Source organism: Dasypus novemcinctus, chromosome 23, assembly GCF_030445035.2.
Source record: "Dasypus novemcinctus isolate mDasNov1 chromosome 23, mDasNov1.1.hap2, whole genome shotgun sequence".
In the NCBI taxonomy this organism is placed as follows: Eukaryota; Metazoa; Chordata; class Mammalia; order Cingulata; family Dasypodidae; genus Dasypus; species Dasypus novemcinctus.
This window is the reverse complement of record NC_080695.1, coordinates 47,171,553-47,186,446: the sequence shown is the minus strand read 5'-3', so window position 1 is coordinate 47,186,446 and position 14,894 is coordinate 47,171,553. Positions and strand designations below refer to the sequence as shown.

Genomic DNA, 14,894 nt, shown 5'->3' with positions numbered 1-14,894 from the left:
AAAGATTCAACCCAAAAGAGAATGAAAAAGAAGGTCCAGGATTAAGGAGAAGGGAAATCCTTGCTTGACAGCCATGAAATAGATGTAGAGAGCAATTGGTCCAATATGAAGAAAATAAAAAAGCTGGGGGAGATAATCACAGAGAGATAAAATTGGTAGGATACCTATATCAAAAGAAGATTGAGGAAAATGAGGAGTGGAGGATACAGAGTTTAGAGAAGAACTAATGAAAGATAAGTAGAAAGCTACACTATAGAAACTATAGAAAAATAAGACAGTTATTATCCCCAGGGAAAATAAATAGTCGCAGAAGAAAGTATTCTGAATGCCTTGTCTGATATAGTCATAATAAACAAAAAATGATCTAAATGAAATTATGATATAGCTGTCCTGGGAGATAGCATATTTATGGGATGGCAACTGAGGTCTACTTGAGCTCTTTTCCCCATAGTGGGAATGGATAATGCACAAACCTGGAAATAACATGAATAACTAGCAATGTAACTGTCATTCAGAAAAGTGTGATAAATACAAAACGTAACATCTGAAGAGCTGAAAATGGTTGCTGTGGTGGTTTGAAAATGTATGTAGTCCAGAAAAACATAGTCTTAAAGTTAATCCATTCCTCTTGGTGTGAACCCAATGTAAGTAGGAATTTTGAAGAGGTTATTTGAGGTTAAGGAATGACCCACGTCACTCAGGATGGGTCTTTATCCTATTTCTGGAGTCCTTTGTGAGGGATTAATTTTTTTAATTTCTTTAATCAATGTTTTGCACTGTTCTGTGTAGAAGTCCTTTACATCCTTGGTTAATTTCATTCCTAGAATTTTAAGTGGAAGTATTTTCTTGATTTCCTTTTGAATTCTTCGTGGCTTATGTTTAAACACACCAATGATTTTGTTAAGATTGTCTTGTACTTTGACATCTTGCTGAATTTATTATCTTTAGTTGCTTTCCTGCAGATTTTTTAGGATTTTCTGTGACAGAATCATGTCATGTGCCAACAAGAAAAGTTTTTTTTTCTTACTTTCCAATTTGGATAAATACACATATATGTTTTCTTGCCTACTTACTCTGGTGAGAAATTCCAGAGCAGTGCTGAAGAGTAGTGATGAAAATGGATATCCTTACTTTGTTCCTGATTTTAGGGGGAAAGATTTCGGTAATTCACCATTGACCATGATGTCATCTGTGGGTTTTCGTATATGTCCCTTTTCATGCTGAGGAATGTTGAGGAAAACTCCTTCTATTCATAGTTTTCTGAGTGTTTGTAGCAGTTTGGCATTGTTTATGAATTTCAAAAACAGATACTGTATTACATTTACAAACTGGTCTGTTCCTCTGGGCATATTAGATTGCATTAAGTTCAGAGGTTTCACTTTAACTAAACTATGATTAGGCCTATTGGGTCACATCAATAGGATGTTTAGAAAATGACATGTCAGAGGAGAGAGTTGGTATTTCGATGCTGCAGCCTCAGGGAGTAAATACACAAAGAAGAACACAGAGGAAGAGAGATGGCTCCACAGACACGGCAGAGGCCCCAGGAAGAGAGAGAGCCTGATAGTCTACAGCTGACCTAGTGGAGAGAACAAAGCAGCTGAGCCCAGAGAGAAATGGGCCTGGGAGAGAGATAAGACATCACAGCCTAAAGCTAAGATTGGAAGAAGCTGGGACCACAGAACCTTAAGAGGAAGAAGGCTGAACCCTTGCGGATGTCTGCAGCCATCTTGCTCCAGCATGTGGGAAAAGACTTTGGTGAGGGAAGTAACTTATGCTTTGTGGCCTGGTAACTGTAAGTTTCTACCCCAAATAAACACACTTTTTAAAGCCAACATATTTTTGGTACTTTGCATCAGCACCCCTTTAGCTGACTAATACAGTCTTCTTAAAGAATGGATGCTGGATTTTGTAAAATGGTGTTGCTCTGTCAATTGAAATTACCATGTGTTTTGCTTTTGTTTTTTTATTTTTTTGGTTATCATTCTATTAATATGATGCATTACATTGATTGATTTTCATATATTGAACAATATTTGCATTACTGGGATGAGTCCCTCTTCGGTGTATAATCCTATGGGACTCAGCTTGCTACTATTTTGTTGTTGTTTTTTAGGATTTTGGGATCTATATTCATAATGGAAGTTGGTCTGCAATTTTCTTTTCTAATGATATCTCTATCTGGTTTTGGTGTTAGGATGATGCTTGCTTCAGAGAATGAGTTAGAAAGTGATCCCTCCTCTTCAGTGTTCTGGATGAGGTTGAGGAGGTCTGGTGTTAGTTCTTTTTGTAATATATCATAAATTTCATTAGTGAAGTCTTCCTGTCCTGATTTTAATTTCTAGGGTTTTTAAAAATTTATTATTATTATTACTGACTCAATTATTTTACTTGTTATAGATTTGTTGAGGTCTTCAAAATTCTTGAGTCAGTTTAAGTAGTTTGTGTGTTTCTAGGTATTTTCCCATGTCATCTCAGTTATATAATTTGCTGGCATACAACTTTTGTATCATCTTATAATCCTTTTTATTTTTGTGGGGTTGGAATCAATGCTTCCTCTTTCATTTCTGATTTTATTTGCATCTTCTCTTTTTCCTTTGCCAGCTAATGACATAAATTTGGCTTAGGGGATTGTTCAAGTTTTCTATTTCCATATTGATCTTCTGATTGGATGTTCTATCCATTTTTTAAAGTGTTATATTGAAGTCTCCTAGTACCAATGGGAAGCCATCTATTTATCCCTTCAAATCTGTCAATATTTGCTTCATATATTCTGGGGTTTTACTGTTAGGTGCATATACATTTATAATTGTTACATTTTCCTGATGAATTACCACTTTTATCAATATAGAGGGTCCTCCTTGGTCTCTTAAAGCAGTTTTTTTATTCAGTCTGTTTTATCTAATATTAACATAGCCATCCCAGTTCTTTTTTGTTTTTTTTTTTTTTTTTTTTTTTTTTTTAGATTTGACCTCCCCTCAAAAAAAATTTATTTTAAAACTACCCACCATTGGATCTGACGCAGTCATGCCCCACAGGTATGTGCACCTTCCCCGTTTATTTAGCCCTTGAGAAGTTCACTGTAGAGCATCATCAAGGCCCCCAAGAAGGTGACGTACTCCTGGAAGTTCACCTCCTCGTCCTTGTTCCGATCCAGTTCGTCCATCAGCCTTGCAATTTCAGCATCCTGCAGCTTCGAGCCGATGGTGAGCTCCTTCTGGATCAGCTCCTTCAGCTCCCTCTTGTTCAGGGTGTTCTTGTCTCCCTCCCTGCCAGAGTACTTGTGGAAGGTGCACACCAGGAGGCTGACGGCCTGGTCCAGGGGGAACGCCATGGCTGAAGGCTGGAGGCTGGGATGGGATCGCGCAGGCTGCGGAGTAACGGCGAAGGGAGCGGCGGACGGCTCCCAGTTCTTTTTTGTTTACTCTTGGCATGGAATATTTTTGTCATCCTTTCACTTTCAACCTACTCATATCTTTGAATTTAAGGTGAGTTCCTTATTGGCAACATATAATTAGGTCATGCTTTTTTATGCATTTTGCCAACGTTTGCCTTTTGTCTCAAAAGTTTAACAATTTAATTTAAAATAACTAATGATAAAGAAGGATTTTCCTCTGCATTTTTCTATTTATTTGTAAGTCTTATACATTTTCTGTCCCTTGATTCTTCCATTCCTTCCTTATTCCCTTATTTTCTTCTTTGACGATTTTAACACATTTTCTTTGGGTTTACCATAAGGATTACATTTAACAATGTACATTTATAAAATACTCATTTGATTTGATACCAAACTTCAATAACACACACTATATTACTATACTTCTCTGTCCCTCTTACCTTTACGTTGTTTCTTGTACATCTTTAGACATGGTGTGTTCAAAACCATAGATATATCATTTTTTTCAATTTATTTGCACTTTAGATCCTGTAAGGAATAAAAAGTGGATTTACAAACCAAAAATACAAGAAGACTGGTGATTATAATTACCCACATAGTTACCTTTACCAGAGATTTTGTTGTTATTGTTTCTTTTTATAATATTTAGTATCTAGTGTCTTCTTTCCCTTTAAAAAAACTCCCTTTTGCTGTGGCTTGTGGAGCAGATCTAATATAGACAAACTCCCTCAGGTTTGTTTATCTGGGGTTGTATTAATCTCTCCCTCATTTTATTTTTTTATGTTTTTGTTTGATTTTATTTAATTTTTTAAATTATCTTCCTTTAAAGTCAATTGACCACATAAAGCATCACATTCAAAAACACAAGATGTTCCCATACACACCACTACCCATCTGCCACCCCATCAATCTCCCTAATTGTATTTTTTTGAAGATACTTAGACCACAAAAAAAATTACATTAAAAAAATATAAGAGGTTCCCATATGTGCTGCTGCACCACATGGACAACAGTTCACATCGTAGTCTACACTCTTTCCCCAACACAAGCAGTGGGCCATGGCAGGAAATACGATGTCCAGCATCTGTCCCTGCAATATCATTGAGGACAACTCCAAGTCCCAAAAATACCCCCACATCAGATTCCTCCCTCCCTCTCCCTGCCCTCAGCAACCACTGTGGCCACTTTCTCCACATCAATGCTACAATTCCTTCCATTACTAGTCACAATGGTACCATAGTAGAATATTAGCAAGTCCACTCTAGTCCATATTTTATTCCTCCATCCTGTGGACCCTGGGATAGTGATGTCCACTCCACCTCTATATCAAGAGGGGGCTTAGATTGCACATAGATGATGGATGCAACTCTCCTTCTTGCTGTTGTAGGGAATCCAGGTCCCTGGTGTGGTGGCCAACCATCCTCACCTCCCTGTTAGCTGACCTGGGTAAGTCAAATGAACCAGAGGGTAGGAGTTGCAACTCTGCTAAGGCTTGGGGCCCAGCTGTCTCATGGACAGTCCAGAGATTCAAGTCCCCCAAGTACACATCAACCCCAGCACCAACCACAGATTCAGTAAAAGGGAAAGAAGAGGCATGTGTAGAAAAGTCACATCCAAGTCTAACTTTGTTATACCTGGGAACACAAATTCCAAAGTAAGGTCCACCAACATGACACCAAATTCCAGAGCCATCTGCCATGACCATAGAACCTGTGGGTCTCCATAGCCCTCAGGAGAACCAGTACCTGTGGTTGTACCCACTTTGACTGTCTCTGGGGTCCTGCTAAAGCATGTGTGTGACCCCTCTGATGACCTCCCCACTCTTTTCTGAAGACTCTTAGCCATATAAACTCATTTGTCTTTGCCATTTCCCCCTTTTATTCAAGGTCAAAAAGCAGTCCTCAACACATGATCCTACATGTTGGTTGAGATATTCTGCTGTCTGAACTGACCTTTCATTCAAGGTCTCTTTCTAGTTGCACCATCAGTTAATGATTGGTAGTAATCCCTCTGCACCAGGGAGGCTCATCCCTGGGAGTCATGTCTCACACTGGGGGGAAGGTAATGTACCTACATGCTGAGTTTGGCCTAGAGAGTGGCCACACTTGAGCAACATGGAGGCTCTCAGTAGGTAACTCCTAGGCACCCTGCAACTCCAGGCCTACTTCATACTTCAGGCACACAGGCTCACAAACATATCAAAATCAAGGGCTCATCGTTGGACCATCCCTCCTCCTAGTCATTTCCATTGCACATGGGGGATTGTTGCTGTTCCATTGGGGAACCTGATAGAGCTCCTCTGAGTAGGAACCCAACACTCCCTCAGTTGTCATCTGTAACTGTAACCACTATGAAAACACCCAACATACATCTGAACATTTCTATGCACCCTATAAACATGCCCTGGAGAACTCCCCTGCAACCATGTGCCCCCACCAATAACACCCCACATGAGTGTTCCTCCTCTGCCATAGTCAAACCTCTCTGTGGTCCAAAATTTCTTCAAAAATGAAGCCTAAAATATTGCCAAATTTAATTAATAGGAAATACAGTGATGTGCCCAAAGATCAGAAACAGAATACTAACCAACTTAGAAAAACCACAACAAAGTAAAAATATATTGGGGCATTAAAAAATGAAAAACACCATAAAGGTTGCCCTCCATGCTTTCCTCTTCATCACCACAATAGGTGTTGTCCTGCATGTACATTGGCAAGGCAAATTCCCCCACCTCCTTCTCATTGTCCACATCTCCTCCTTTTTTTATTTCCTTTCAGTCTTCAACCCTGTCTTTACAAAAGTTTTAGATCACAGCAATTCACATACAGAATATAAGGGGCTCCTATATATCCAACATCAAACCCTTTTCTCCCTTCCCCAGCAATGATACCTTACATGTTCATGCTATATTAGCTGCAACTGATGCACAGATACTGAAACATAACTTGCAAACACAGTTCCATCCTAGCCCACATCACGGTCTATATTTTAGACTGTCCAATATTCTAAATTTTTAGTTGCCTTATGTTTTATATTATGGTTTACATTTTAGCCTATAGACTGTCATATATTTTTGGTGTAATTTAACATGCTCTATATCCATCATTGCATGATCTTGTGGAACAATTCCATTGCTCCCCAGTTACCTTGATTCCATCTAGTCTAAACTTCTCTCCCTTACCCTCAGGTCCCACAGTGACAATCAATCTTCACTGCTTGAAGCCCCAGATTCAGATACTTGCAACAATGCTGAGGGCTTGACATACTAGACTGCCCTAACCAATTGGGAGCCACCAATTCTCTCAAGAGGCACAATTCCCTCTGTTTGAGAACATTAGCTCTCCCCAGGGTGTTCTCCCTCATTTTAAAAGGGTTTCATGAGGTATAAAATACTTGATTGTCAATTATTTTCTTTCAGTCCTTTGTATATGTTGTCATCCTGCTCAATTGCCACTGTAGTTCCTGATGAGATTTTGGCACTGAATCATATTGAAGGCCACTAGTACACGACATGTTGTTTCTCTCTTGCAGCATTCATGATATTCTCATTGTCTTTGGCATTTGAGAGTTTCTGTTTCTGTTTGTGGATCTTTCTGCATTTATTCTGTTTGGATTTTGTTGAACACACTAATATTTATTTTCATGACTTCTGTTAAATTTTGGAAGTTTTCTGCCATTATTTCTTCAAATACTCCTTCTGTCTCTTTCTGTCATATTTTCTCTGGGACTCCCATAATGCATATATTGATATGCTTTATGGTGTCTCACAAGTCCCATAGACTCTATTCACTTTACTTTATTCTATTTTCTTCTTAATCTTAGACTGAATAATTTCACTTATCTACAAGTTTACTTATTCTCTCTTCTGCCAGTTATACTTTTCTGTTGAACCCTTTAGGTAATTTCTTAAAATTTCAGTTATGGTAATTTTTAGCTCCAGTATTTCTGTTTGGCTCCTCTTTAGAATTTCTTTCTCTTTAGCAGAATTTTCACTTCGTTCATATATCATTTTCCTGATATTATTTAGTTCTTTCTCAGTGTTTCTCTTTACATCCTTGAGCATATTTTAGACCATTTATTTTAATGTCTTCGAGTGGTGTGGCCAAAGTCTTGTCTTCATGGAGCTGTTTTGATATTTTACCTTAATTCTTTGGTTTGGCCATCATTTCTGTTGTCTTTGTATACCTTTTAATCTTTTGTTGCACACTCTAAATTTTAATATTTTAATATCTTAAATATGGAATATAGTCCTTAAAATGTCTATTTCTTAAGCTTTTATCCACCTAGTGATATGACTGGACACAGGTTTCCTTGAGTACCAGGAACTAACAAAAACAAAAAGCAAACAAACTAAAATTACCTTTTACAGTTCCTGCAGATTGACTGTATGTTGGGTACTGAGCTCCTTTGGAGCTTAGTCCTTTTCCCAATGAACCTGAAAAACAGTCTGCATAGGATCCTCTCTGGTCTTTTCTAAGTATTTCTTGTCCTGGACTTGTGTTCATGGTCTTAGGATTTCCCCTCTTTACAGGGATCTGATGCCCCCTCTTTTCCCCATGAAGTAGTCTTTTCTCCTGCTCCTGATAACTCTACAATATATCTTTAATTTTTAATGTAAATGTTTTATTTTGAAATAATTTCAAACTTACAGGAAAATTGCAGAAATAATACAGAAATAATACATTGTTTACTGTATCTCTTAAAGCTGATTCTCCTTTGTCTCAGACTTCTAGAATTGTGTAATTGTTTCTTACACTGATTTTAGCTGCCTGTGGGTTGTTTCTGTATACAGGTCAGGTTCTGGAACAGTGAGCTAGAGAGACTGCCCTGGTTCAGTCCTTCAGGTTGCCATCAGTATGCAAAAAGGGGCTCTCTCCAGCACCCAGAACAGAGACCCACACTGAAATTGTGGACTGGCCTCACAATGTGCTGGAAAGCAGGTGAGGAAAGAACCAGCAACTGATTTCCTGCAGTTTTTAAATCACCTTTTTCTAGATTTGGAACTTACCCAGTTACTGCAACACTTTGTTTTTGGAAACTAATTTAGATGGTTCTGTCAGTTTTTGCTAGTTGTTCGAAGATTTTGTGTTGGGAAGGGAACCCTGGAACACCTCACTCCACCATCTTTTGATGTCTCTCCTCTTGTCTACATCTTTTTTAATGCCTTATTTTTTATTTGTTCCCAGCTGTGGAGGGTTTATTGTCAGTTTTCTTATCCGAATGTCTGCTGCAAATGTTGTACCTTCCAACTTATAACAGCATGCTACTTTTCCCATTAACTGTTACAACATGAGTTTGAATATAAATTGTGAAGAAAACAAATATCTGGGGGTTCTAGATTATTATTTGAATCTACATAGTTCTGAAACTTGCAAGGTATTTTATTTTCTATGTAATCCAGATCTCTTTATGATTTTGAAAGTCATATATTTTTTAGTTTGCTTTCATTAAGTGCTATATTGTTTAGTTGAATCTAGTCTATATGTGAACATGTAAAGTAAGTATTAAGATGTAGAAAACTAAAATTGTTCAAAGAGTGGGTTTATGGGTTCATATTTGGGAACACTAGAGGAAAATTATTTAATGGACATTAAACTTACACTATCTGAATATATATAAATAGATAAGACAAATTCAGTTCTCTGCTTTTACCCTTACGGTATTCATATAAATACTCTGTGACCAGATAATGGATAAATGTAAGGGGTTGTCCTCTAGAGAATATAATTCAATAGGGGCTCATATTTAGAAATATATTACTTTATTAATAAGTTGTAGTCACTTAAAAATTATTATTACTCTATTTTTTGAGTCACTTCTTTGGTTTGAGGATATTCTTTGAAACTACAGACTATAAATTTTGAGATGCTACTCTACCAAATTCATCTCTTGGATGTTAAAACTTGAAGGAATTCTCTATTCCATCACAGGTCTTGCAAAATTTTGATGGTAAATAACTAGAGAATAAAGATGCTAGAAATGGAATAAATAATGACTAATGGATTCGTGATTTAGCCAACCACCAATTAATCATTTATGATCAACTCAGTCCTATTAGAGTTTGTGATCAAGGATCTGGACACAGGAGAGTGGATATTGGTCATATAAATGTCAGGTGGGAAGAATAGTTATGAGAGTGGGAAGAATAGTTATGAGAGTCAAAAAGTTAAGAGATTTTGGAAGTGGAAATGAGGACAGGGCCACTCCCCGAAATTTTGGATTTTCTCAGCCACCATTCACCAATGTTGCCTATTCTTTATGTTCTGTGTAATAAGTGAAAATAAGGTCAAAACTTCCTTTCCTAGAGAACTCATCACAGTTCATCATGAAATCTTTTTTTTTTATTGACTTTGTAATAATATTACATTAAAAATATATATGTGAGGTCCCATTCAACCTCACCCCCCCACCCCCCTCTCCCCCCCCCAACAACACTTGTTCCCATCATCATGACACATCCATTGGATTTGGTAAGTACATCTTTGGGCACCTCTGCACCTCATAGACAATGGTTCACATCATGGCCCATACTCTCCTCCATTCCATCCAGTGGGCCCTATGAGGATTTACAATGTCCGGTGATTACCTCTGAAGCACCATCCAGGGCAGCTCCATGTCCCAAAGACGCCTCCACCTCTCATCTCTTCCTGCCTTTCCCCATACCCATCGTCCACCATGTCCACTTTTCCCAATCCAATGCCACCTCTTCTATGTGGACATTGGATTGGTTGTGTCCATTGCACCTCTATGTCAAGAGGAGGCTCAGATTCCACATGGATGCTGGATGCAATCCTCCCATTTTCAGTTGTAATCACTCTAGGCTCCATGGTGTGGTGGTTGTCCTTCTTCAACTTCATCTTAGCTGAGTGTGGTAAGTCCAATAGATCAGATTGTAGGTGCTGGAGTCTGTTGAGGCTCAGGACCTGGCTATCACATTGTCAGTCCAGAGATTCAAATCCCCTAAATATATCTTAAACCCCAACATTAACTGTACCTCCAGCACATTAGCATGAAGGTCTTATGAAGGGAGATCCCATCTGAGTCCAGATTCATCACACATAAACACCATTTCCAAAGAGAGGCCATCTGCCCTGGTAGTTAACCTCATCGGCCATGACCATAACTCCCATGGGTCTCTTTAGCCCTCAAAGGAACCAATATCTGGGGGTTGTATCTGCTTTACTGTCTCTCTGACTCTGCTCAGTTGTGCATGAGGGCAATCCTTCTGCCAGCCTCCAGACTCTTTTTTAGAAACTCGTAGCCATATAAACTCATTTCTCCTTTCCATTTCCCCCTTACTTTAGGTCAAACAGCATTTTAAAGTCATGGTCATCATGAAATCTTGACATACTTCCTAAAATAAATGTAATTAGCATTTCTTTTTTTTTGGCACTTATTTTTCATTTTAAAATGGTCTCTTCTCCATAACCTTTCCATTCTCTTGAATTAAAGTGATAACTTTCTAACTCGCCTTTCTGTCTCTGCCACTCTTTTCATCACAGTGCCACACTCATCATTGTCCCATACTGTAACTTTGATCATGTGATTAATAGTCCTCTTAAAAATCCTTCAGTGCTGTGCCATTATGCAACCTCCTTTTCTTGGCACTCAGGACTCTTCATAATGCCAACTCATTTATCTCCATCTGTTTTCTTTTAATTCAGGGAGATGTAGTCCCCCAAATACCTTATAAGTTTTCACTTTCAAACAAATTCTTACTCCATTCTCCTTGTCTTCTGTCATTTCCTACTTTTCCTAATTACACTTCTATAACTATTCAAGCTGTTCCCTTCTTTAAGTCCTGAATATGTCAATTCATGGTCATGTCTTTCTCTTCTACTTTTGGTCCTTTATGGCCTTTGTACTCAATTAGATTGTTAGCCCTTTGGGATCATAGGCAATATTAGCATCATCCAAGTTTGCCTCCTCCTCCTTTCTTTAATCTCCCCACTGAACTCAATAAATTGTGTTGGCTCTTTTTTTTTTTCATGTGATTTAATTATTAATTGATACACCCAATCTGGGGAAAATGTTTGAAGAGATCAAGGATATATCTGTGATCATATCTTGCTTTTGACATTTCATTTTAAACACCTTTGTAATTATCCATTTTAATGTATGAATAATTTTTGAATTTTACATACTTATCAACTTCTTTATATTTTCTATAGGTGCTCATGATGCTTATAGTCATTAAAAAGAAAGCACTTACTAAGACTGTTGTTACAACCCAAATCCAAAAAGGCACAAGGTGGTGCAGCTGCTAGACCAAGAACACACCTGGCATTGAGTCAGGCTTAAGATTCACTGGGACTTACGGACAGGAGAGAATCTCTCAGGGCAGCAGTTCAGAGAACGTAGATAGCATTCCGCAAAGAGACAGGAAAATTTGGGGTGATGTCAGGGGTTTCAGAACTAGGAAATTCCGTAGGGCATGAGTACAGAAATCCTGCTAGGGTCATGTGAAGCGTACACATGGGGTGTGGTGATGCTTTCAGTAAGCTCGCAAGAGGGACCTTTACCAAGGATGTTTAGGGCTTTGGGAAGACTGTAGTTTGTGATATCATCTATGCATTCTCTGCCCTCCGGGGAAGGTGGTTAACCTTTAACTTAAGCCTAGGACACATAGGTGACTCTGTGCTGAGGACTTAGAGGGCCCTGGGGCCCCACAGCTATCCTAGGTTGTGGGGATACACAGTCATTCATCTTAAGGATCTCATTCTAAAGAACAGGAAGGTATAAGCAAGAGAATTAAGAAATGCCACCTGTACTATAAGTACCAGTTCAGGATACCTTGTTCATACTTGTGTACTCTATTTTGTTTTAGACTTAATATGTTCCTTTTAAAAAAGTATGGGAGAGTGGATATGATTGAAGCAGTTGAGTGCCCACCTCCCACATGGGAGGCCCTGGGTTCATTTCCCGGTGCCTCTTAAAGGAGATAAACAAACAACAAGCAGACATTGAGCAGACAATGAGCAAAAACATGAGCAGACAATGAGCAAAAACAAGAGTAGGCAGTGAGAAAAGACAATGAGAAAAGACAACCAGTAGACAACGAGCAAAAACAACAAGCAATGAGCAAAAGCAAAGAGAAGGGAGCAGATGTGCTTCAAGTACTTGACCACCCACCTCCCACATGGAGGTCCCAAATTCAGTTCCCAGTACCTCCTAAAGAAAAAACAAACAGATCACAAGCAGAAAATGAGAAAAAAAATAAAAAATAAGCAATAAAAACACAAAACACAAAACAAAACATTAGCAGATGAGCAAAAGCAATGAGCAAGAGCACCACCAAATAAACAACAAGCAAAAACAATGAGTAAACAGACAAGGGAGCCATCTTGGGGTGGGGGTAAATTATGAATCATGCAGTTGAATGACTAAGTAAATTAATCCACGTATTTCATTTTTCACACAACAGAGAAATTTTTAAAAATATTCCTTTACTTCATTACTGCACCATCAATTTCTTAACTTATTAGAAAAAATAATTGTATATGGTTGAATTATGTACCTTTGTTTTGAAATGTGGTTAAGAGTTAATGACTGACAAATTTTAAGTAGTCTCAAAATCCTATCTGTCACATTATTTCACATTTTGTTTCAATGTGAATGTGATTTATTTCATAGTTTTCTGACAATATATTTTAAAATGTTGTGAATATATAGATATTATTCCAGCATGTTTCCTCAAATTTCTGGAACAATGAATACCAATAATATCTGATTATAATGATCAAATAGCTATATCAAACAATTTGGGATTATATCTTGAGCATAAAATAAAACAGTATAGAACAAGTAGTCAGCAAATTTTTATTTAAGGAACTCAATAATAAGTATTTTAACATCTATAAACTATATGTAAACAATTAGGGATGGCCAGATTTTTCTCACAGTATGTAGTTTGCTGACTCCAGCTAAAAAACCTTAAAATAAGACACATTTATGGGAGTTATGGCTATATTTTACTAAATATACATTATTTCAATAAAACTGCTTGATTTAGTCAGTTTACCTGTCAATTTGGCATGAGAGTTTTAAGGATTATAATTAAATCTGAATATCTGGTGTGCTTGCTTTCTAAATTAAAAAATCAAGAAAATATGTGAATGGGAATTATTTATAATGCATCATATATGTACAAATATTCACTTATATTAAATGTCTACATTTAATGTCATAATTCCCCTTAATATAGCTGATACACAAATTGAACTACCTAAGGAGACTTTAAAATATTATTGTCATGTTATCTCATTAAACATAAAATCAGTTTTTAGTCAGAAATGCTGTAAAGTACAATAAATTCATTTCTTTGTAATTAAGTCTAAGTTCAAGTGTAATGTTTGTTATTTTAAATTCCCATGAAATTTATTCATTTAAATTTCTTTTTTATTTTTTATTTTTTTAGTGAGTGAAAATGACTGTTATTTAGAATATATTTTAGTGAAAATACTTCTTGCCACCTTTAAATAAAAAACAATTGCCTTTCTTTTTTTCAATCTGAAACTGCTCTGGCATTAGGACTTAGTTGCTTCCTGTTCCACAGGTTTTAGGTTCCACCGCACTACCAATTCCCTAGTGCTCTTGAGGCATGTGTTAGACATGTCTTCCTCAGCTGGAAGTCCTTGTGGCAATTTCAGTGGCTGGATTCTTATCAAATGTTTAACCACTTTCAGTTTTGCATTCATCGAAGGGATATTCTTGTGAATTTGAGGAGTATGTGCCTTTTCTAATTTAAGCTTCTTTATTATCTCTTTTTCCCAATATGGACGGCCTTTTACACCTTTTATTTTGGTAACAACATGCAGTTTATGAGGGTGTTCTGGATCCCCACCATATTTTTCATGATCTGCAGGTGAAATCGGAAATACCTTATCTGGAATTCTTGACCTGGTAAATTTGTGACGAATCCAGTCTGTACAAATGAGGGACTCCACTCCTTTTATCAAAGTCTGTAGATTGTCCGGGGGTCTCTGGACTATGGAGCGTAAAATCCCTGCCATTCAGTTTGGTGATTCTCTTCTTTAGAGATTGTGAGATGTAGAAGATAAACCAAATGAGTCAAATATGTCTTAGAAATGGACAGGTTTCCCCTTCTGGGGGAGTGGATCAGCTCATGTGATATGGTTGAGTGCCTGCTTCCCAAGTATGAGATCCCAGGTTTGATCCCTGGTACCTCCAGCACCCACAGCTGAAGGGGTCGAGGAGCTAAGTTATTCAGTCAACAAGCCTCAGCCTGAACGACCCCAGAGCCCGGATGCTGAGCAGAGGAAGTCATTTAAATTTCTTGAGCCACATGTGTGTTTAGTAAATTTGCATGTGCAAAAAATGTTGGCATTGGTAATAAATAGCTCTATCAGAAAAGAAATGCACAACTTATCCTTAATAATAATTCCCATTCACAAAAATAATCGTAAAATTCAAATCAACCATACAGAACTCAGGACCCTATGTAAAGCCAGATGTTTCATTTTTTCACTGCAAGAGA

At 37.6% G+C, this 14,894-nt stretch overlaps 1 protein-coding gene and 1 pseudogene across 1 annotated transcript; both read right to left on the bottom strand.

Moving 5' to 3' along the window:
* Positions 1-2,973: 2,973 nt before the first annotated feature.
* On the bottom strand, positions 2,974-3,397 carry LOC101419405 (protein S100-A6-like). The gene has a single exon (XM_012521734.3). The coding sequence runs from the start codon at positions 3,332-3,334 to the stop codon at positions 3,062-3,064; it is 273 nt and encodes a 90-aa protein (XP_012377188.1). The 5' UTR covers positions 3,335-3,397; the 3' UTR covers positions 2,974-3,061.
* A 10,521-nt stretch (positions 3,398-13,918) lies between these two features.
* Positions 13,919-14,613, bottom strand: LOC131275590 (large ribosomal subunit protein uL30m pseudogene; annotated as a pseudogene).
* Positions 14,614-14,894: the final 281 nt, after the last annotated feature.